The sequence below is a fragment of the Leucoraja erinacea genome, chromosome 9 (genome assembly GCF_028641065.1).
Source record: "Leucoraja erinacea ecotype New England chromosome 9, Leri_hhj_1, whole genome shotgun sequence".
Lineage (NCBI taxonomy): Eukaryota > Metazoa > Chordata > Chondrichthyes > Rajiformes > Rajidae > Leucoraja > Leucoraja erinaceus.
The window spans coordinates 24,401,412-24,425,730 of NC_073385.1; the positions used below are offsets into that span (position 1 = coordinate 24,401,412).

At 40.1% G+C, this 24,319-nt stretch overlaps 2 protein-coding genes across 2 annotated transcripts in view; one reads left to right on the plus strand and one right to left on the minus strand.

Moving 5' to 3' along the window:
• Nucleotides 1-24,319, plus strand: part of fancm (FA complementation group M) — a 125,536-nt gene that overhangs the window by 14,761 nt on the left and 86,456 nt on the right. The gene's annotated exons all lie outside the window — the stretch shown is intronic.
• soul3 (heme-binding protein soul3) lies at nucleotides 174-20,687 on the minus strand. The gene is made up of 6 exons (XM_055640386.1): nucleotides 20,485-20,687; nucleotides 19,978-20,191; nucleotides 13,894-13,991; nucleotides 9,418-9,559; nucleotides 8,716-8,899; nucleotides 174-2,304 (listed from the first exon to the last, which is right to left on the minus strand). The coding sequence occupies exons 1-6, from the start codon at nucleotides 20,662-20,664 to the stop codon at nucleotides 2,133-2,135; spliced, it is 990 nt and encodes a 329-aa protein (XP_055496361.1). The 5' UTR covers nucleotides 20,665-20,687; the 3' UTR covers nucleotides 174-2,132.

Here is a 24,319-nt window from a genome sequence, read left to right on the forward strand (position 1 = left end):
TTTTTTCTCATTTTTCTCTAATTTCTTTTTCTTCCCTGCCCCCACGCTTTCAAAAACCTCTGCATGTCTCTCCTTGAGGATGGATCTTAAAGCCTTTGACCATGCTTTTTTGGTTGATGGTAGTTTATTAAGTGCCTGAGGATCTTTCAGAAAATGCAAATTATAGATGAAAGAATTTCAAAAGATATTTTTATTTAGACAGTTTGTTTTATCTTTACAAAAATGTAATTCATCAATGTTAACATTTGAGGAACTATTTTGTTTTCATCAGCATTGCGCATGAGAGTGAGGTTCAGAGTGAAAGAATAAGTTGTTTTTTGTTTTTGCATCTGTTCCACCAAAGTGAATGCTTTCTCATTAGCTATATTTAATTCATAAATATGAACTAAGGTTTGGCCAATTTACCACTATCTATTGTTTGGTTTGGAAACTTTAGTAAACAACTAAACATTAATCTCCATACAAATTCTGCATAATATGGTTTAAATAGGATAAGATAGGCAAAGCATCCAGAATGAGGAGAATCTGTTCTGGCTCTGAGGCAAATGCTGATTTCGCAGTTTCTCATTTGATACTTAATGCTGTTTGGTCTATCCAATATGAAAGATGATTTTTTAAAAAAAAGCTCAATTGTAGTGCAGGAGATGTAGGTTGACAAGTAAATGTTACTACCACATTGTACTCCTTTAAATGTTTCTATAATTTACCATCCACCAACATGAGGTTAATTATAGGTAAATAGGTGCAATCTGTTATTTTCCAGCTATAGTGAAAAGTGTTATTGATGTTTTATCTTCTGACTTGAAAGGATTTGGGGCGTGGGCAGGGTTGATCCATTGATCCAGGGTTGATCCGTTCTTCAAATTGCTTCTATGCAATCTATTCTCTCATACATGCCCATTAGCATCCACCCGCTCTGGCAGCACATTTCCCGAATGGGCGAGCAAACTAGATCACCCATGGAAATCTATTAGGATACAGGCAGAACTTGCAAACTCTATACTGACAACATTGGAGTTCAGAAGCAAACCTAGGTTGCTTGAGCTGTAAGGGCAGTTGCAGTGCTTACATAACTATTGTGCCATCCCAGGAGAGGGAATTCATATAACACCAAGTTTTTAATTGAGAATTATTTTTCTTATGACTCGCTTTACCATCTCTCAAAAATATTTTGCTTTAAACAACGTCGACTGTGGGTAGTGCAACTCTCCCATAGCTCCACTGATTTGAAGCTGTTCTGATCTGAGCTGTCAGTGTTCTGTTTGCAATTTCTTTCAGTGACCTCCAATGCTCGTTTCCTCCTCCTCTGAGTCTTGGCCTAGGCTCTGGGCCACATGGCTGCTCCTATGCTCCACCTGCATTTTTCCTTATGCATTTCCCTTATCCTATAGCTGCATTTTAAATATAATTGATACTTCTTTTATTCATTATTTTATATTGTTTAAAAATCAGATTTTTTTTTAATAGTGAAGGCAAATTATGTACATACTTTGCAGTCTTGGAAATCATTTTGGGCATTGCACCTCAATAAGTTGGCTGCTGTGATGTAAAGTGTTAAGATAAGCATTGGACCAACAATAAGGTTCCGATTATGATCATATCCACTCAAATTAAATGAGCTAGCTGAAATAAATCAGTATCTCATTATTTTGGGGGAATTTTGAATTGAGTGACCCTGCCCTGTGCATGTGTAACAACAATTGCTTCATAATAACATTAAAGCACGCAAGATAAGCTTTTCATGGTACCTCTGTACACGTGACAATAAACTGAAACTGAAATTGCTATTGTTGAGGTGAATGATCACTGTCATCTTTTTCTTGAATAGTACCTCAAGATCAAAAATGATATTAATTTGTGTTCTAAGAGTTATAAAATGATTAAGGCCAAGGTGGGAACTGCAGACATGTTATAGACAATGTGGATGGATGGTGCGATGATTAACTATTCATGGCAAATTCATACTACATTAATCTGTATTTTTAATTGTCAACCGTCATCATCTTGTTATATTCATGTGACAGATTTCAATTGATGCATGTTTTTGCATTAGCTTGTACCATCACATGTTACACACACATTTTCACAAAATAAGCATTATACAAGGTCTGTGCCAGATATGAACTATTTGCTCAAGGCCGCTGAATAAACCAGATCTCATTTCGACGGTTTGGATCAGCAGGATTGTTGTAACCAGCAACAATAAAGGTATCCTGCAGGAACAGCTCAGGAGAGTCGAGATCCTCTGCTAGACGATTTATCTCTTGTAAAATGGAATCTTCATTAGTGATGCCATTAAAAGATCTACACAAGCAGAAAATTATGAGCATTTAGTCTTATTCACCTTTGTCTGTATATTTGCAGGATTAATCTTTCTAACAATGAATTCTGAAGGCTAAGGCATGCGTATATACACATTTACTTTAAGTGCAAGTGCTGCATATTTATGGCACTTGAGGAGTTTCACATGGATCTATGCAGGGAATCCCACCTGTTCACAACCTTTCTCAATATTTGGATGAGGGATCAAGTATGAAATATTCAGTTTTCCTGAAAATAAGATGGGTAGCAGCATGGGCACTTGTGAAGAGGATGCATAAAGGCTTCAAGGGCATATGGACAGAGTTGACTGAGGACATGTAAGATGGAATATAATGTGGAAAAATATGAGTAAGAAAGAATGCCAGATGCTGGTAAAATCGAAGGTAGACACAAAATGCTGGAGTAACTCAGCGGGTGAGGCAGCATCTTTGGAGAGAAGGAATGGGTGACGTTTCGGGTCGAGACCCAACACAGTCTGAAGAAGCGTCTTGACCCGAAACATCGGCAATTCCTTCCCTCCAGAGATGCTGCCTCACCCGCTGAGCTACTCCAGCATTTTGTGTCTACCGTGGAAAAATATGACATCTACTTTGGTAGTAAAAACAGAAAAATAATTTTTTGAAATGTTGAGAGTTGAAAAGTCTTGGAGTTATTGGACCTGGGTGTCCTTATAGATGAATTGTGAAAATAAACATTCTAGTGTGTAAGCAATCAACATGACACATAGCATATGACCTTTTATTGCAGTAAGTAAGAATGTCATTGTTCTGTCTGGGACACATGACAATAAAACACTCTTGACAGCAGGACAGTCCCCGCGATGTGGAAAAACTCAACAGTGATTCCCATCCCAAAGAAGGGCACCACCAAGGTCCTGAATGACCTTAGACCGGTGGCTCTCACCTCCCTGATCATGAAGGCCATGGAGAGGATCATCAAGGAGCACATCACCAAGGCAACTGGCTCGATGATGGATCCATTGCAGTTTGCTTACCAGGCTGGCAGGGGTGTCGATGACGCAAAAATATTAATCATAAACACCATCCATAAGCATCTGGAAATCCCCAAGGCCACAGCCAGACTTCTGTTTGCAGACTTCTCATCAGCATTTAACACCATACAGCCACATATTTTGGCTGAGAAGCTCATCACCCGCTTCCACCTCAACCACCAACTCACTCTGTGGATTATAGACTTCCTCACCAACAGATCACAGAGGGTGTTGGTGAACCACACCTTGTCCGGCACCCTCTTCACCTTCACTGGCTCTCCACAAGGCTGTGTCCTTTCCCCACTTCTCTTCATTCTCTACACTGATAACTGCAGATCCACCCAGCCAAACTGCCACTTTGTAAAATTTGCTGATGACACAGTTCTCCTGTCTCTTCTTCCCAGCCACACACAACATCACAGCTCAGCCCTGCAGGACTTTATAGTATGGTGTGAAAAGTCTTGTCTTGAGCTAAATATAAGCAAAACCAAGGACATGATTGTGACTTTTTCCCCCCAACAGAGACAGATGGCTGAGGCAGCCACCACTATCATCCAGCAGGAGCCAGTGGAGATAGTGGAGGTATATAAATACCTGGGAACAGCCTTCGACAACCTGCTAAAGTTTTCCTCTAACATAGAGGAAATCCTTAAAAAGCAAAGATCCTATAGCAGAGCGAGATAGGCTACTCCTGCTAAATGCAATGGGCTGACGTGTAGTACGCTATGGAGGGGATCCTGGGCATTTTTCCCCGCCCATTTTAGTAACCTGAGCCTACCTGACCCGACCCGACTCGCAGTGTAATCAATGTTGCGGGGCAACAGTTTGTGTGGGTTAGATTCATAAATCTGTCAGTTCAAACTTCTTGTCAAGAATAAAATTTGACTCTGGTAATTGTCTTTTTTAATGTTTTTTAAATCATTTCTTTTTAAATGGCTCACAAGCAGTGTTTGAGTTGATTTTGTAGTAACCGGAACCGACCCGACTCGCAGGGTAATTGACATTGCGGGGGAACTTTTTGTGTGTGATATAGGGTTAGATTCATAATTCTGTTAGTTCATAATTCTGTTAATTCTTGTTAAAGAATAATATGTTTATAAACACACATACATGAATGTGATATAAATGTATATAATCATATAACACACACAATTATATTTCTTCTGATCCAATAATGAACTTTATTTCAGACTAGACAAGGGACATTAAATAAGAAACATTGTAAATAAGAAACATTGTAAACCTCCCCCGCAACTTCACACACACTAGGCCTTCTTTCCCCCCCCCCCCACCCCCCCCCTCCCCCCCCCCCCCTCCCCCCTCACTACAATGTCTCCCCTCCTCCCCGCTGCCCCACACTCCCTCTCCCCACTGCCCCGCACTCCCTCTCCCGCTGCCCCGGACCCCACACTCCCTCTCCCGCTGCCCCGGACCCCACACTCCCTCTCCTGCTGCCCCGGACCCCACACTCCCTCTCCCGCTGCGGATCCAATCTTTGGCCGGAAGCGAGATGGCTGAGCAACATGGCGGAACAAGATGGCGGGGGCTGGTTGCTAAAATTAGTCATAAAATCACCCATGAATCCGCCCATGAGCGTACTACACGTTTGCGTGAGAGTAACCCATCTTGCTCTGCTATAGGATCTTTGTTAAAAAGTGCCATCAGAGACAGTACCTACTCAGGAAGCTGAAGTCATTTGGGATTAACAAAGACATTCTCACCACATTCTACTACGCATTCATTGAAAATGTAATAACCTTCTCTTTCACTAGCTGGTTCCACTCCATCACCCTGCAAAACAGAAACCGCCTGTTGAATGTGGTCAAGGTCTGCTCAAAAATCATTGAGCAGCCCGTCCGAACTCTCACTGCCCTATGCGACCAACAGTCTGTAAAGTTAACACGCAGGATTCTTCAGGACCCCTCTCACATCCTGTTTCCTGAGTTTGAGTGGCTCCCCTCAGGACGCAGACTCCGCTGTCCGGGTTGCCGGACACAGAGGAGGAAGGCAAACTTCATCCCCAGGGCTGTTCAGCTTTTTAATGCTGATCACTGACTCATGAACATATGAAATCAATTAACCTTCTATATGCACTTTTTAATTGAAGCACTTAGGAAGCACTTTAAAAACTATTACTATGTGTTGAATGTTGATGTGCGGTGTGTGTTGTGTGATTGTGCAGTGTGTCTGTGAAATGCGTGTGCTGGTTGATTGTATATATAAAATAGGTGCAGGAGGAGGCCATTCGGCCCTTCGAGCCAGCACCGCCATTCATTGCGATCATGGCTGATCGTCCCCTATCAATAACGCTTCTCCCCATATCTCTTGATTCCACTAGCCCCTAGAGCTCTATCTAACTCCCTCTTAAATCCATCCAGTGACTTGGCCTCCACTGCCCTCTGTGGCAGGGAATTCCACAAATTCACAACTCTCTGGGTGAAAAAATGTTTTCTCACCTCAGTCTTAAATGACCTCCCCTTTATTCTAAGACTGTGTGGCCCCTGGTTCTGGACTCGCCCAACATTGGGACCATTTTTCCTGCATCTAGCTTGTCCAGTCCTTTTATAATTTTATATGTTTCTATAAGAAACCCCCTCATCCTTCTAAACTCCAGTGAATACAAGTCTTTCCTCGTATGACAGTCCCGCCATCCCAGAGATCAATCTCGTGAACCTACGATGTACTGCCTCATTTTCTTTCCACGTCCCAAAGATGTGAGGGGTTTGTAGATTAATTGGCTTCTGTAAATTGTCTCTAGTTGGGCCATAGGGAGGTGTGTAGGGGCCAAGTCAAGTCAAGTTTATTTGTCACATACACATATGAGGTGTGCAGTGAAATGAAAAATGGCAATGCTCGCGAATTGTGCAAAAAACAAACAAACTACAAACAGAATGGAACAGAATCACATTTTCACATATTACATATTTGTGGGAGGGTGGGAAGAAAAAGGAAAAAACCCAGCAATTTAAAAAACACTCCACGCTACAGTAGAATGGTCCCAGTAAACTTAGTCCCTGGAGAGATAGGAGTTTACAGTCCGAATGGCCTCTGAGAAGAAACTCCAGAGAAGGTTGCAGAGATGGGGAATGTTGTAGTGGCCGGAGAGGGTTACCGAGACAGAGGAGGAGCAATGGCCATGGAGATAGTCACTGGGCAGGGATTTGGGATGCAGGGGTGATGGGAGTGTCCACAATGCTCCCCGCTACCCCCAGATATTCTCCGTTCCAGTTGGTGTCCCAGGGCCAGAGGTCACCCTCGTCACCCACTGCCTCGAACGCTATAGTCTCGTCTCCCACACCCCCACCCCTGGCCAGCCAGCTTACTGTGCAGTATGCGTGCTGCTTATGTTTGTTGATTGTGTCCCTTTTTAAAAAGCTACTGTAATGCGCCCTTTTAAATTGCCCCTCGGGGACGAATAAAGTGCTTTGAATTGAATTGAATTGAATTGACATGGCATGTGACCTTTTATTGCCATTGGGCTGGAGTGCAAGAATAAATATGTTTTAGTGCAGTAATATAAACCACTGGTGAAGCCGTACCTGAAATATCGTGCGCATGTCTAGTTGCTGGACACTTTAATTCTCCTTCCCATTCCTACACAGACCTTTCTGTCCACTGTCTCCTCCATTGTCAGAGTGAGGCCAAAAGCAAATTGGAGGAACAGCATCTCGTATTTTGCTTGGGCAGTTTCCAGCCCAGTGGTATAAATATTGATTTCTCTCACTCCAGGTAGCCCCGGCATTGCTTTTCTCTCTATCCCTCCCCTACCCAATTCGCACCAGCTTCTCATTTTCACCCTACAAACGGCTTACAATGGCTTGTTTCCTTCATCATCGTTACTTTTTTGCATATCTTTCATTCATTGTTCTTTATCACTTCACATACCTGTCCATATCGCATTATAATTCCCTTATCCCTAACCAGTCTGATAAAGGGTCTCGACCCGAAACGTCACCCATTACTTCTCTCCATACTGCCAGTCCCACTGAATTACTCCAGCTTTTTGTGTCTATCTTCCCTATGCAGCAGTTGTATTTGAAACAGAGGGACATGAATATCTATACTGGATTGTCTTCTGGGCTAGGATTTGAGGTTGTGGTGGGGAGGGTAAGTAGATGGGGAGAGAGAGAGAGAGAGATGTCATACAAGGAGAGATTAAGCAGGGCCTTTCCTGTATTTTAGAAGAATGAGCAATTATCTAATTGAAACAAATAATATCCTCATGGGGTTTTGTGGAGCAAACGTAGGGACACCGGTCAGTATCAAAATAAGGGGTTGGCCATTCAGGACAGATGAAAGTATTTCTCCATCCAGAAGACAATGAATTTTCTAGCATGGAGGACGATGAACTCTCAGTCACTGCAAAATAAATGCAAGAGATCTGTATACATTTTTGGATAAGCAGGGATGTGTTGTTAACTGGGGATAGTGGCAAAAGATCAGCATTCATCATACTGAATAGCAGAGTTGGTAGAAAGGGCAAATGAAGTCAAGTCAAGTTTATTTGTCACATACACATACGAGATGTGCAGTGAAATGAAAGTGGCAATGCTCGTGGACTTTTGTTGCGGAAGCGCTTATTCCTGCTATTAGTGGTGTTTTTGCTTCCAATGGTGAGGATTTTTCTCCTTGTGTTGTTTTTGTGGAATATAATTTATTTGTTATAACACTCCTTTTCTCTCTGGTATAGCTCATTTTGCTTTATTTTCTGAGTAAACTTTCTCATTGCTATTCCTGCTTTTTCTTACACCGCTCCACAATACATTGCTTTTGATTCCTTGATTATATTTCAGTTATAATTTAACTTAATGTCACTTCATTTTTAACCACCTTTTCACATACCTGGTTTTTCCACCCATTTATGTTCCTGCTGAAATTAATTTTTTTTGCACTTGCCTTTGCATTTCATTTATATTTTCGCTTTTTTACATTTGTTTGCAGATCTTCCCGTATCACTCTCTTTTCTCGAAATTGTTAATGTATCTGTTTAGATGTATGTTTACAACGCCTATTTACGTGAATAGGCCCTTTGCCTATCAGCTAAACTCATTAGAGTTCATTTGGATGAAACTTATGATCATTTTTAAGTCTGATCTAAAGAGAATTTTCTTTGAAGAAAATAATAAGGCGGCTAACTAAGTATTAATCCGTTTTCTGTGATATGCTACTCATTCCGCTATTTGGGAACATTTGTCCCCAGGCATAGATTCCTGTTTAGATTATGTTTAAATGACTTGGCTTCTTGAAGCACTTCCAAAATAGTAATATTGCTGGAAATCATTCATGTTTATGTAACTCTGAACTGCATTATTACAACTTTTCAGAACTGGCACATCTTTTAAATGCTCAACTGTATGCTTGTCATGTAGACTTTAGATTGTAAAATGCAACAAAAAACTTGCCTTGTGTAAATGATGCGAGCAGGCGATTCATCTATGACAATGTCAGCATCAAAGGGCTGCGGAACCTGATGTTGGAAGTGAGTGGGGATGTAGTAAGCAATGGTTACTCCAGGCAGGAGTTCTGATCTGTTCTGGTTGGTGTGCACAATGGTGAGAATAGGTATTGTCATTCCCAGGAAAAGTCCTGCAAAAACAAGGCAGACCTGTGGTTTACTGGACATTTTACAATAGATATTTTTTGGCAAAGGAATACCAGTTATGCTTTTTTCTATCTGTGAAAAGCAATAAAATATTGTAGATTTCCTTTTTTTTTAGAAAATATGACACACTTGAAAGGACGGAAGAAGGATACAGTTAACAATAAACAAGTTCTTCAAATTACCTTCCAAATTATTCTTCTCTATATCGGTATTTCAAATTAAGGATACAGAATACCATAGATGTTCTATATGTGCAATATTTCAACTTCACCAAATGCCCTAAATATAGTTTACATTTTCATTGTTAACATTTACTAACTTTGGCAATGTTATCTTGTTGTATAAGGTTGCGATTATAGCTGGTGCAGATTAGTCAAATATTATTCCTTCTAAATACCAACAAGCAAAGATATTATTGTTGAAAATTTAATTACTTATCTTGCTTTTCTAATTGCTATAGAACATCATTAGCTGGGTGTAAATTATCATTTATGAGAATCACCTGTTGAGTTTTGTTGACAAATGTATTTCATCAATTTCATGAATCCCTTGCATATGCTCTGCTCATAGCCAGGTTCATTCTGAGTTACACAAGCCCAATTGGCTTTCTCATATTGACGTTTTTCATACAATGGTTCATCAGCCTGTCGGAAAAAATGGAATGCAAATTTATTTTTCTGTCATCCTAAATAATATTTGAGTGACCAAATATTGAGAAATGATTGACATTTTATGTTTTAGGAGCTGTGATTCATAACACCAACCTTCCCCCACCGACCCCACCCCACCAAAAAAAGAAATTATGCTGAAGTTTGTTCCTTTCTCATCCTCCTGAGCATATAGTTCCTGGGTTCTTATTAATTTTAACCATTTACAGGCATTTTACAATTATTGTACCATCAGCAAACATAAAAATGCCACACCTTTTATTGAAGATTGTAGTCATGGATACATTTTATTAATTTGTATTTGAAATGGTTTCGAATTATTGAAAAATTGTGTGGCACGTATAGATCATTCCAGATAAATTGGAAATTCCATTTAGCATTTGGATGGTAAATGGATATGTTATGCAGTTTCAACTAATTATTTTCATAATTAGCAAAGTTGGTGTAAATTAATTTTCTAGTCTATTTAAATGGACTGTAAGTAGAGGACTATGATTAACTAAACACTTGATCTTTTGGGTAATGCCATCAATCACTTCACACTATCAAATGAAGTGTTTAATACTTTATGCTTGGTTAATTTTCTTTACTGCTTTTAGAGGCACGTCAGAAATACCATTGAAAAAGCATATGTTTTTTTGAGAGGTGTCTTTTTCATGTTGCTTTGCTTCACTATCAGCTGGGTGTTTTGACACTATCTGACTGACATGTCAATGGATGCATTATTGTTGCATTTATAAAAAAAATAATGGATTAAATCCTTCAGTATTTGAGGGCATTGTCTGGGTTGACCCTTGCTGTAGTATTGTGGGATCGCTTGTGGTGCCATCCTGATTTTTTTTTTTTAAATATTGTGTCTTCAAGATTCAAGATTCAAGAAATTTATTGCCATGTCAACAAGTTGATAGGAATGTGTCTTGGTTCGCTCTCAGACAGATACAATACAGTACAATACAACCACCACATACACCACAATAAATAATACAGACAATACCGTACGAAGGACAATATATACAGGAAGGACAGTACCCAGCAGCGTCATATTAAGCGTAAGTGCAAGTGCAAAAGAAAGTGCAAAGTGATTAGTGCAAATTCAAATATCTGATGGCTTGGAGGTAGGTGCTGTCTCTGAAGCGAGATGTTTTACTTTTAATGCTTCTATATCTCCTTCCTGATGGGAGGAGATTAAAGAGGTAATGTGCCGAGTGAAAGTGATCTGCTATGATTTTTTTGGCCTTTCTGGTGAGTCTTGTTGAGTAAATTGATGTCACTGAGGGAAGTCTGCTGCAACCGATGATCTTAGAAGCTCGGCGCACTATTCTTACAGGAATGTTTAATAGCTGTTTTAACAACACCTGGAATTTAACATTGTGTCATGGTGCCAATTGAGGTTGCATTGTTGTTTTATTCAATTTCTATGATGTAAAATCTTTTGTGATAGAATCACTCAAGAAGGGAATTTGTGCTAGGAGTCTGGTGATGTAGACCAAATACTAAAACTGTATTTCATTCTCACTAGTTCCTGTTTATTCCTCTAAAGATGGTAAAAAATATTTAACCTCAGCCATTTTTCCATATCTAAATCCTTTTGTTTCTGTCTAAAAGGGATCTTTTCCTTTTTTAAATGCATGTATCAAGTCCATTTATGTTTCTTGTCAGTTTATTCCAGCACTCAACCTTAACCTTGTCATTTTTATGTTCCTTTGGTCGTAAAATGCTCTCAAATCTCAGGACGACTGTTATTCTTAGCAACTATATACACCAACAAGAAATAGAACATTTGAAGAACTTGAAGGTGTATGTTTCTGTTTCAGATTGAGACCTTATATCAGGAAAGAAAGAAGAGGCAAGATTGCCAGCACACGGCAGTAAGAGGGAGATGTGGGTGAGTTGGTGATGGGTAGATTCAAATTATGGGCAGCAAGAATCGGGTGGAGAGGAGAAAGGGATTAGAAAGATGAACAAAAGGAGAATAAACCAAGGTGGGTAGATGACTGTGCATGGGAGGAGAAAGAAGATCAGGGGTGTGGATCACCTGAAATTACAAAAACCAGTGTTCATACTATTCGGCTTGTAATCTACCCAAGCAGAATATGAGGTTGGTCTTCTATTTTGTGTTTGGCCTTGTCGTAGCAGCTTGAGGGCAGGTTAGTGTGGGAGTGGGAAAACAGAATCTAACCAGAAATTTTAGATGCCCATTGTGGACAGAGACCAGGAGTTCCAGTTTATGGTTGGTCTCTCCCAGCCTCTATGTTAATACTTTCTATAATTTCTGCAAACCCATAAATCTGATCTTCCGTAACCTGAGGACTCCCTGTACATATTTCATTGCAAATTGTGCATTTTCGTAAATGCCAATTCCGTAGTTTCTCCTTCAATCACAGCCAGCATCCCTTGTTTCTCCCCCCCCCCAACCCATTCCATACCTTTGTAGTTCAAGACCTAATTTTAAACTGTTTTCATTTCTATAATATAATGGCAACTGTTCCCGAACAGGCCCCATTAATTAACCATTTAAAAAATGTCATAATGCTATATTTTGAATGACCGTTTACCAATTGGTTGCTCAACATTTAAAATTCTAGGAAACATCTCTTGTACATTCCATAAATTCCTTCTGAACCGTACTACTGCTAATTTGTCTTATTAAATCAATATGTGTATTTTTTACAATACTGGAGAGATTTTGAGGAACAAGATTATTATTCAGGTTTTTACACCAATTCACTGTTCTTAACAAAAATCTACCCATCATGTGAACCCTTACAAATAACAGATATAAATTAGATAACTTCAAGACTGAAAGTCAAAAGCTTTTTTCATACAGACACATTTTCATCGTTTTAACACCATTTTGGTGATATAAAATTAACACCAATATGTGACATAAAAACTGTGCCATATTTAGTCATGAATATTTAATTCATAAATAAACTTCATATGGCCCCTCATACATATACGTTTTGATAATGATCTAGGGAAATATCTTCATCAATACCAGGAAAAAAAATAGAGTAACATGTCTGGTATTCCGCCTGGCAAAGATCCCGTAACGGCCGTTGTGCTTGGTGTCCATTGTCACAACGACCGTTATCGCAGTCGGTACCTCCATAAATTAAACCATGGAGGCTCCAAACCTCTACTGCTTTTCACCAACCTCAACGATGCATCCTATGGTAGTAGTGATTTTTGGACGAGTTAATTATTTTTCTTCTATTCACATTTAATATACCAACAATATTGTGACATCAAAAACACATATTATGATATATTCAGACCGTTTAAAGTCAATTAAAAAAAAAATGTGGGTATAAATTGGTCATCAAAAAAATGAAGCTGAGCCAGTCTTCAATTTGGCAACACACTGTCTCTTGTTTACCTTTCGTACGGACCAAGTTGCTAAGTTCATTCCTTCGTGTCAACTTCCGGAAGCTCCACAACGACCGTTACGGAGACATTTAATCTACTAAAAACTCATCCCAAATCAATCCTTCCGCCGAATCATCGGCCCTTGATATAGCTCAAATCCATAAGGTGATGTACCGTTTTTTCTATCTATGCATATAATTTGGTTTTCTCTAATAATGTAACGTTCGTTTTCTGGGACACCAAACCTTTGCGGGTCCACCGTTTGTGTGTATGATTGTGTAACGCACGTTGCAGTGTCAACTCAGATGGATGCATTATTCGAGTACATGGTCAGGTGAATGAAGTGGAAACGGTGTTTGCAATTTTATTGTTCCATTTGGTATTCATAAACATAGAAAGGAATAAGAAATGCGTGCACTTACTGTGCCAACCAGGTCATTGGTGGACACCACGCGACAACTGTTACACAAAATGAATTTGTGTATTCTGATGCCATTTTTGGAAACGCCATCAATATGCTATCTTTTCTTATTTTTTGTTGATACTATGTTGGTCATGAACCCAATAAAGTGCTTGTCAACTTTTTTGAAGGAATTTGAAATTTGACCCTCTTTGTCACAGTATTCTGTGCCAGTATTGTAAAAATACACATATGTAGGTTGAAATCTATATCCCCATGTTATATGCAGCTCCAATCTACTAATTTATGCTGTGCCAAAATAAAATATGATTTGGTGGCCTATAACTTCCATTGGTGTTTTCTGCCATTTGCTGTTTCTCAACTTCACCCGAGCTGATCCTAATTCTACATAATGAACTGCCAAGCCAAGAATATTTCTCGTACTGTGCTTCTCCCCTATTAATAGCACCACTTGCACCTTCTCATTTTTGCAGAATTATTTATTCTAATCTAGTCCCATTTAATGGGCCTTCATTGTTACTTGTTGCCTTGTTTTATGGCCCAGTGGTGTAAATGGGACTGGCTGCCGATCTTGAGATTGATTGTTTCTTGCCATCTGTTGGATTGGTTCTTCCATGTCTAAAATATAAAAGGAAATTTTAAATTCAACAATTTGTAATCTCACAATTTTATAGAGGTCAAGATAAAAGCACTGGAGGAACTTGTGACACAAAATGAATTGGTGATAAGATAAAACATTAAGTTGTTTTCACTGTCTTAAGTAGCTTCTGTACTTTGTTTCAGCTTCCCAAGGGCCGGTGTTTTTAATCACTCTTATTAGATTTGTTTTTAGTTTTAGAGATACAGCGCAAAAACAGGCCCTTCGGCCCACCGGGTCCCTGCCGACCAGTGATCCCCACACATTAACATTATCCTACACACACTAGGGACAATTTACATTTATACCAAGCCAATTAACCTACATCTTTGGAGTGTGGGAGGAAACCGAAGATCTCGGAGAAAACCCACGCAGATCACGGGGAGAACGTACAAACTCCGTACAGAGAGCACCTGTAAACATAGAAACATAAACAATGGGTGCAGGAGCAGGCCATTCGACCCTTCAAGCCTGCACCGCCATTCAATATGATCATGGCTGATCATCCAACTCAGTATCCCGTACCTGCCTTCGCTCCATACCCTCTGATCCCTTTAGTCACATCTAACTCCCTCTTAAATATAGCCAATGAACTGGCCTCAACTACCTTCTGTGGCAGAGAGTTCCAGAGACTCACCACTCTCTGTGTGAAAAATGTTTTTCTCAACTCGGTCCAAAAGGATTTCCCCTTTATCCTTAAACTGTGACCCCTTGTCCTGGACTTTCCCAACATCGGGAACAATCTAGCCTGTCCAACCCCTTAAGAATTTTGTAAGTTTCTATAAGATCCCCCCTCAATCTTCTAAATTCTAGTGAGTACAAGCCAAGTCTATCCAGTGTTTCTTCATATGAAAGTCCTGACATCCCAGGAATCAGTCTGGTGAACCTTCTCTGTACTCCCTCTATGGCAAGAATGTCTTTCCTCAGATTTGGAGACCAAAACTGTACACAATACGCCAGGTGTGGTCTCACCAATACCCTGTACAACTGCAGTAGAACCTCCCTGCTCCTATACTCAAATCCTTTTGCTATGAATGATAACATACCATTTGCTTTTTTCACTGCCTGCTGCACCTGCATGCCTACTTTCAATGACTGGTGTACCATGACACCCAGGTCTCGTTGCATCTCCCCTTTTCCTAATCGTCCACCATTTAGATAATAGTCTACTTTCCTGTTTTTGCCACCAAAGTGGATAACCTCACATTTATCCACATTATACTGCATCTGCCATGCATTTGCCCACTCTCCCAGCCTATCCAAGTCACCTTGCAGCCTCCTCACAGCTAACACAGCCCCCCAGCTTTGTGTCATCCGCAAACTTGGAGATGTTGCATTCAATTCCCTCGTCCAAATCATTAATATATATTGTAAATAGCTGGGGTCCCAGCACTGAGCCTTGCGGTACCCCACTAGTCACTCCCTGCCATTCTGAAAAGGACCCGTTTACTCCTACTCTTTGCTTCCTGTTTGCTAGCCAGTTCTCTATCCACATTAATAATGAACCCCCAATATGTAGTCGGGATCAAACCCGGGTCTTCGGCGCTGCATTCGCTGTAAGACAGCAACTCTACCGCTATGCCACCGTGACCTCTAAGAATCTTACAAACTAAATTAAATTGATTTATTCAGAGGAGTTACTATTATTATTAGTTAATGCACGGTGTGCCATTCTGAGAGAATGATTACAGATGACAAAGAGGATGCCTACCTTGATTACGTTACACAGAGAAACAAGATTTTCTGCTTTCTGAGCCGTACAATTGATTTATTTTCAGTGCATCACTGGTAATTGCCCAACTATCTTATAATCACTCATTCTTGGGCAAAGATGTTTCTCAATTTAGCAACTATTTTTATATTTGATTTTAGGTTTGTGGTCTCCTTATTAGAAACATTTTCTTTGTTTATCCTGTTAAACACCTTCATAATTTTAAAGACATCCAGCAATCAGCAAAAATTTGTATAATGATGCTTTTTGCATCTAAGTAAGTAATTAGAATTCTATGCTAGTGTAACAGATTTTAATCAAAAGATGAATTTGGTCTAGCTACTTGAAGGCTGACTACGTTATCTTGTGCTAAGGAAATTTTTCACAGGTGAAGTAGGAAAAACGTAAAGCAGAATTGAAAGCAGCTGTACATACAACAGGATTTTAGAAAAATGTGTTATTGGAGAATGAAATAAACGGGAAAATTGGATTAAAACCAGTCCAGTAGGAGAAAAACAAGAGTTGAGGGTGGTAGTTGGAATTGGATAACAAATATTACAATATGACGAGAGAACACAGTACTTTTATCAAAACCCCTCATGATTTGAATCTCATTTTCTCTATCTAAGCAGAACATAGCTTCTCAAATTGGCATATTCCAATTGATTATTTTAAAAATCTTATTCTTGTACATAATATTTATTCCTGATATTTAGTTTAATTTAAATTTTCTAACAAAAGTCATGGTTACTGTTTTTAGATGGGAACTATTGTTTTGAATCAATTAACTATAAGGCAATAGACAATAGGTGCAGGAAGTAGGCCATTCGGCCCTTCGAGCCAGCACCGCCATTCAATGTGATCATGGCTGATCATCCCCAATCAGTACCCCATTCCTGCCTTCTCCCCATATCCCCTGACTTCACTATTTTAAAGAGCCCTATCTAGCTCTCTCTTGAAAGCATCCCGAGAACCCGCCTCCACCGCCCTCTGAGGCAGAGAATTCCACAGACTCGCCACTCTCTGTGAGAAAAAGTGTTTCCTTGTCTCCGTTCTAAATGGCTTACTCCTTATTCTTAAACTGTGGCGCCTGGTTCTGGACTCCGCCAACATCGGGTACATGTTTTCTGCCTCTAGCGTGTCCAAACCCTTAACAATCTTATATGTTTGGCAACTTTGAAACTGGGCTGCTAAGTATCTCCATATGCTAACACTTAAGGTTTTGGAGAATATATTATTTATAAAATGTAATTATACTTGTTTATGCAGCACATGTTCTTAGTTTTGAATCATCCACTGTAGTGTGCTCGATTGAAAAGGGAGTGATTTATTTTATGATGGCTTTCCCTGTAAAGTTGTACAAAAAATGTCTAATTCTGTTTGATATTTCAATCTCGCCCGGTGTGTATAACATTTGTGATTGTCTGGATCCATTTTTTGAATACCTGGATCCATTGCAGAATGATTTCCAAATCTGTTCTAATTAGTGAGCCAGTAATTTACAGTGTATGTGTCCTTTCATCAATCCAAGAAAGAAGCAAATAAATACAGGTTTTGTCATCCAGTCATGATCAATCATTTTAATTTCCCTGATAACAATAATATAACATTAGTTTAATTAGCTTATCCACAATCTTCACATTTGACCTATTTTGAAAATAAAAAGCAATATTTCACACTGCATTTTTGTACAACACAAAAATGGGAAGAAACAAGGAACTGCAGAAGCTGGTTTACAATAAAAGACAAAGTGCTGGAGTAACTGCGGGTCAGGCAGCATCTCTGGAGAAAAGGAGCACTGCTAGGTGAATTTCGGGTCAGGATAGTACCGTCTGAAGAAGGGTGCTGACCTGAAATATCACCTATCCATATTTGCCAGAAATCCCGTTTGACCACTAATATATTTGCAGCATTTTGTGTCTTTTTTACTGGGAATGGGACATGCCTGCTTCACCTGCTCTATGCTGACTCGGCTCGTTTTACATGCCAATTTCTGCATACCCAACGGTTTTCGCTCTATTAAATATCCACCTGCACTTCAAATACTTCTAATGATCCAGATTGCCCAACCTACTGGGGTAGTGAATTCTAGAGATTCACCGATCTTTGCGTGAATACATTTCCTACGTATCTCAGTCTTAGCTTTTTGTGATTCATGCACTAGAACAGGGGCCTCCAAACTTTTCACCTTGAAGGCCACATTATATATTTGGCACATTTTTGCGGGCCATAGGAAAAAATAAAGAAGTGTCAGTTTTATAAATTTAATGAGAGAGAGAGGGGCAGAGATAGGGCAGGCAGAGAGGGCAGAGACTGAGAGAGAGGGGCAGAGAAAGAGATGCAGAAAGAGAGAGAGACGGACAGAGAGCAGGCAGAGAGAGATAGAGGAGAGGGGAGCGTTTTAAAATGAGATTCATCTGCAGGGAGAGAGGGGCAGAGAGAGAGAGGGCAGAGAGGAATGATCGCAATTTAAAGCGCGCCGCCAACCCATTCTGACCACTGCCACACACCCCCCCCCCCATTGCACCCTTCAAGGCGGTCCTTTGATGTCTCGGTTGACAATTTGAGGGACCTACCCAGTAACAATACTAAGAGCAACAAACAAATGCAGTTCACCAAAACGTTAATCGAAGTCCCTCACCCTGAGCACAGGATCGCCCCAGGGTTACGTCCTCAGCCCCCTATTGTACTCCCTGTACACACATGACTGTGTGGCTAGGTTCAGCTCCAACTCAATAATTAAGTTTGCTGATGACACTGTGGTGGTGGGCCTGATCTCAGACAACGATGAGAAGGCCTACCGGGAGGAGATGGCTGGTCTAGCACTCTGGTGCCAGGATAATAGCCTCCTCTTGAACATCAAAAAAACAAAGGAGCTGATCATGGACTTTAGGAGGGCACATCACCCGAGGACGTACACTCCATTGAGGATAAATGGGGATCCTGTGGATAGGGTGAACTGTTTTAAATATCTGGGAGTCCACATCTCCAAGGATATGACATGGGCATCACACGCCTCAGCACTCGTGAGTAAGGCAAGGAGGAAATTCAGAGTGTCTCTGAGGATCCTCCAGTGCTTCTACGCAGCGGCGGTGGAAAGCATTTTGTCCGGGAACATTACCATCTGGTTTGGGAATTGCTCTGCCAAGGACAAAAAGGCTCTGCAGAGAGTAGTGCGTTCGGCCGAACGCACTATGGGAACTTCACTTGCCCCCCTGCAGGAACTATACATCAGGAGGTGCATCTCCAGAGCCAACAATATCATGAGAGACCCCTTCCACCCCTGCAACGGACTGTTGCAGCTCAGGCAAACGCCTCCGTTGCCATGCGGTGAGAACGGAGAGGTTGAGAAGGAGTTTCTTCCCAGAGGCCATTCGGACTGTAAACGCCTATCTCACCAGGGACTAACTCTACTGAACGTTTTTCATTCCATTATTTATTATGTAAAAGAATATGTGTGTTATGATTGTGTTTATAGTTGTTTGGTTGTTTGTCTTTTGCACAAAAGTCCGCGAGCATTGCCACTTTCATTTCACTGCACATCTCGTATGTGTATGTGACAAATAAACTTGACTTGACTTGGGTTCATCCCCATCAAACATTAAGGTGGAAAAATTGGGATTGCTGGTATAAGATCCGCAACATCATGGGGAAAACGAGGGGGGAGGGGGAGGAAATAGAAATGTAAAGTTGCTTTTGTTTTGCACAGCATTCATTTACTAACGTGGGTTCATTGTCATAGAAGGGATTGTAAATTTGTAATTTTCTTAATTTGGAATAAGGTTTAATTGAAATGAAAGCACATTTTATTTCAAAATGTTTTCCAATCTCAGTAAACACTCAACGTTTGGGGAAAGGTGATTAAAAGAACTATTACCTTTAATGAGAATGTTACGCTGGGGGGGACAAAGTAGCTATTTACTACACCGTTGTTTTGGATACAGGCGACCAATTTAATGTTGATTGTACGAACCAATACGGAAATGTTTCGTGTGATTAACAGGCGAGAGAAAGGAGAGGGACATTTTTTGTAATAACCACTTCATTGCGATCGAGACCAACAGCTGTTGTCTTAAGCATAATAATATACTTCCTATATGTTCCATCAGTCTGAAGAAGGGTTTCGGCCCGAAACGTCGCCTATTTCCTTCGCTCCATAGATGCTGCTGCACCCGCTGAGTTTCTCCAGCATTTGTGTGTACCTTCGATCTTCCAGCATCTGCAGTTCCTTCTTGAAAACATAATAATATACTCACCTCTTGGCACATCCACCAGGTGACGACGGCCGACGTCTCGCCAGTACGTAAAGAGTTCGCTCTCATCTTGCTCGTTTTCCTCTTCCCCTTCCCCGTTGTCGTTGTGAACCAACTCCGTGTCCATATTATCGGTCATCGAATCCAGATCCTCCAAGCTGATCAGATGCCGACCCGACCGTCGGCCTGTTTCTGCGCTATCACTTTGACACTCCATCTGTGAAGTCGGAAACTTTTTATGTAGACACATTTAAGCCGTCAAAATAGTACGTAAATCTGTGTTTCTGTTTAAAATCACATGAATGCAGGACCCGTGACATTAATAATAATATTTGATTAAATGGGGATGAACCAGAGTTCACTCTCTGGCATTAAACACGGGACATATTATTTTAGTTCGCTCCATAGATGCTGCTGCACCCGCTGAGTTTCTCCAGCATTTTTGTGTGCCTTCGATTCTCCAGCATCTGCAGTTCCTTCTTAAACATATTATTTTAGTTGTTGACTTACCTCGGATTGAAGAGCTGCCCCACTCCGGCGAGTTTGTTTTTGACATGAGCCGGAGCTGATTGCGGCGAATCGCTTCACTGAAAGGGAGGGACCCGAGCAGCACGCCGAGAAACTGCCTCGAAGAAGGGGAGGAACCAACTCCGCCGGAACGTAACACAGCGAGAGCTTCTCGTCAGGCATAGATCGCGAAACGTGTCCTCATCCACAAGATTTAATGCCGAATGTTTTCTTCATTCAGGCCTGGATGCCATGGCTTTTGGGAGGTTTTTTTTGGGGGGGGTGGGGGGTTCTTTCAAACCTGAAGAGCTGGTTTATTATGCCCTCAAGTCCAGTGATAAATCTATGGGTAGACGCAGAAAGCTGGAGTAACTCAGCGAGATAAATTTATCTTACACGATAAACCTATGGAAATGCTAGTTTGGTGATCCCGTTGAATATTAAATTAAATTCTGTATCTAAGGTGTGGTTAGGTTATACAGTACCCTCCATAATGTAGGAGACCCATAATTTATTTATTTGCTTCTGTACTCCACACTTTGAGATTTATAATAGAAAATTGGGTTAAAGTGCACATTGTCAGATTTTAATAAAGGCCGTTTTTATACATTTTGGTTTCACCATGTAGAAATTACAGCAGTGTTTATACGTAGTTCCCCCATTTCAGGGCACCATAATGTTTGGGACACAGCAATGTAATGTAAATGAAAGTAGTCATATTTAGTATTTTGTTTGCATATCCTTTGCATGCAATGACTGCTTGAAGTCTGCGATTCATGGACATCATCAGTTCAATCAATCAATAAATCAATCAGTTTTATTCATCACATACACATAAGTGCAGTGAAATGAATTTGCCAGCAGCAGTACAATCAAAAAAGAACACACAATACACTATATAATTTAACACAAACAACCACCACAGCGTTCTTCACTGTGGTGGAAGGCACCAAGTACAGTCAGTCCTCCATTGTTCACTCGTGGTCGGGGCCATAACCGCAGTTGCTGGGTGTCTTCTCTGGTGATACTCTGCCAGGCCTGTATTGCAGCCATCTTTAGCTTATGCTTGTTTCGGGGGCCAGTCATTGGCACAAACTTTGGTCCTCGTGTTGATAAACAGCAATACAAGTTTGCAAAGGTCATGGAAAAACTAGGTGCTGAGAGCTCTCTTATACCTGCATTAATGAGGCAATTAAAACCTGAGCAATTACCTGAGCAAAAACTTGAGAGTGGTGAATCTGGAATTCTCTGCCACAGAAGGTAGTTGAGGCCAGTTCATTGGCTATATTTAAGAGGGAGTTAGATGTGGCCCTTGTGGCTCTAGGTATCAGGGGGTATGGAGAGAAGGCAGGTACTAAGTTGGATGATCAGCCATGATCATATTGAATGGCGGTGCAGGCTCGAAGGGCCGAATGGCCTACTCCTGCACCTATTTTCTATGTTTCTATAAACGCCTGTGAAGCCATTTGTCACAAACATTATGGTGCCCTGAAATGGGGGGCGGGGGTGGGGGGGAACTATGTATAAACACAGCTGTAATTTCTACATGGTGAAACCAAAATATATAAAAATATCCTTTAATAAAATCTGATAATGTGCACTTTAACCACATGTGATTTTGTTACTACAAATCTCAAATTGCGGAGTACAGAGGAAAATAAATAAATGATGGGTCTTCGTCTTAAACATTATGGAGGGCATTGTATAAGACTCTAACATGGATATTATGTTTTGAATGTGGGAAGACATCCCAAAGCAGTTTGCTGACGTGTAATTATCCATTTGGATGAGCTCCAGGTTTGGAGGGTTGATTAACAGAAGCTGCAAGGAAATATATTTTACTCTTGTGTTAACCAATACACCAATGGATCATGGGGGTGGATGAAGACAGATGGATGAATCACAGGTAGTAGAATATAGGGTACTTTGCTTGGGATTCAATACGAATCACAATTTTCACTTAAAATATTGGTTAATGAGGAATAAGAATCAGTTGCAAAATAATGAAGTTTGTGGTACTGGCAAAAGATAATGTACATTGGATTAGGCTTAGTGGTGGGGATGGGGTGAGATTTGTTAAAAGAGGGATTCCACTCTGATTGAAGCACAGACTGATCTTATGAGGAGGGTTTCAAATTAAAGTTGAAAGTTTGCTTTGCATTAATGAAAAATCCTAGCGTAGCAGGAACTGCAGAAGAAACATGTGACTAAACACAAGTAAAATGTGTGCTGTGAAGTTTTATTCGAGGAGAGGAAAGGTGCCAAGGTCAGACAAGATTGCATCATTGTTACAATCGTTTTTGAGGAGGATGCTTTTTCGTAGACTAACTGAGTTCTTATGAAGAGAAGGATGGAGTGTTGATTTGAATAGTTTCTTGGGCTTTAGTTGTAAAAGAGATGGATTTTAATCATCAGGAAGTAAAACTTTTTAAAGAGTTAATGGGCAGTTATTAATATATTTTCTTGGTGGGGATTGATGATAGTGAGGAATGTGTGATTCAGGAAAGGTGATTTGAAAAAAACCCTTAAATTCTGAAGTAGCTAGAATTTTGTTTTTTGTTCCATTCACTTTTTTACTTTGGGATTGGAAAAATATTTTAAATGAATCCAGATCCAGGTTTTCCATCCATCTTCTTTCTGAATGCCACTTGTTTAATATGTAGGTCAGTATAATGGATTAAAACTAGCCTGTGATGAAAGATTTGTCTACAGCTTTGCAGCAAACATCTCTGGCCTTTAGAATGACAAAAATTGTTAATAAAATTGCTAAATACTTTTTTGCAGGCATCAGTACTTTAATTTCATGTGGCAGAGAAATCATTTTTAAATGTACTACTAGAATAAGAATAGCAGTTCGTACTGTGGAACACTGGGCAAATAATCTCAGGCATGTTCTTCCAGAATTCATTGAATTCTTGTGGTTAAATACTTCTTTAAACTGTTAAAACTTGTTTTTGTCTCTGAACTATTAAAGAGGTAGCTATGGAAAAGTAATGTTCATACTAGATTGATCGTTTAGTATTGAGTATGGCAAATTCTACATTCAGTAATTTGGAATCTCTGTCATTTTATTCACTCCACGTTTCTATTAAATAAAGAGAAACACCAGCCCTAGCAGTAATTATACTTTGAGTTAATTCCATAATCTGGATAGTCATGATGGTGCTTGGAATTGCCATGAGTTTGTGACATGGCACTGCATCGTCAGGGCATTATAGCCTTAATTCCAGTTGCCTATGTCGAGGGTCATCTAAGCCTTTATTTTATTCCTTTCCAGTCTCAAGGAGAGGACATCTGTTGATTTGTTACTAAGCATTTGACATTTATAGATCTTGATGTTGATTAAGCGGACAGTCTTTACTGGGCTCTCCTCCCAGGTGGTGTGCTAACTTGTTCGGAATGAAGCTTGTAACTGCCTTGTCATTATATTATCAAAAATTATATTATATTCTGATCAACACATGGACAATCATGCTATAAACTTTGAATGAATTGTAGCACAGGAGGTGGAATGAGATTGAGAACACAAGGGCATAAGGAACAGGAGTAGAATTAGGCCATTCGGGACATCATGTCTACTCTGCCATTTAATCATGGCTGATCTATCTCTCCCTCCTAACCCCATTCTCCTGCCTTCTCCCCATAACCTCTGGCACCTGTACTAATCAATAATCTATCTACAGTGCCCACCATAATGTTTGGGACAAAGACCCATCATTTATTTATTTGCCTCAGTACTCCACAATTTGAGATTTGTACTAGAAATAAATCACATGTGGTTAAAGTGCACATTGTCAGATTTTAATAAAAGGTATTTTTATACATTTTGGTTTCATGT

Bases quoted from the DNA above. Each gene is read 5' to 3' on its own strand.
- soul3 (XM_055640386.1), bottom strand. From the start codon at position 20,664: ATGCCTGACGAGAAGCTCTCGCTGTGTTACGTTCCGGCGGAGTTGGTT. The intron at 20,192-20,484 runs GTAAGTCAACAA...CCGACTTCACAG, and splicing joins GGGCAGCTCTTCAATCCGAG to ATGGAGTGTCAAAGTGATAG. The intron at 8,900-9,417 runs GTGATTCTCATA...TTGTTTTTGCAG, and splicing joins TTGTCAACAAAACTCAACAG to GACTTTTCCTGGGAATGACA.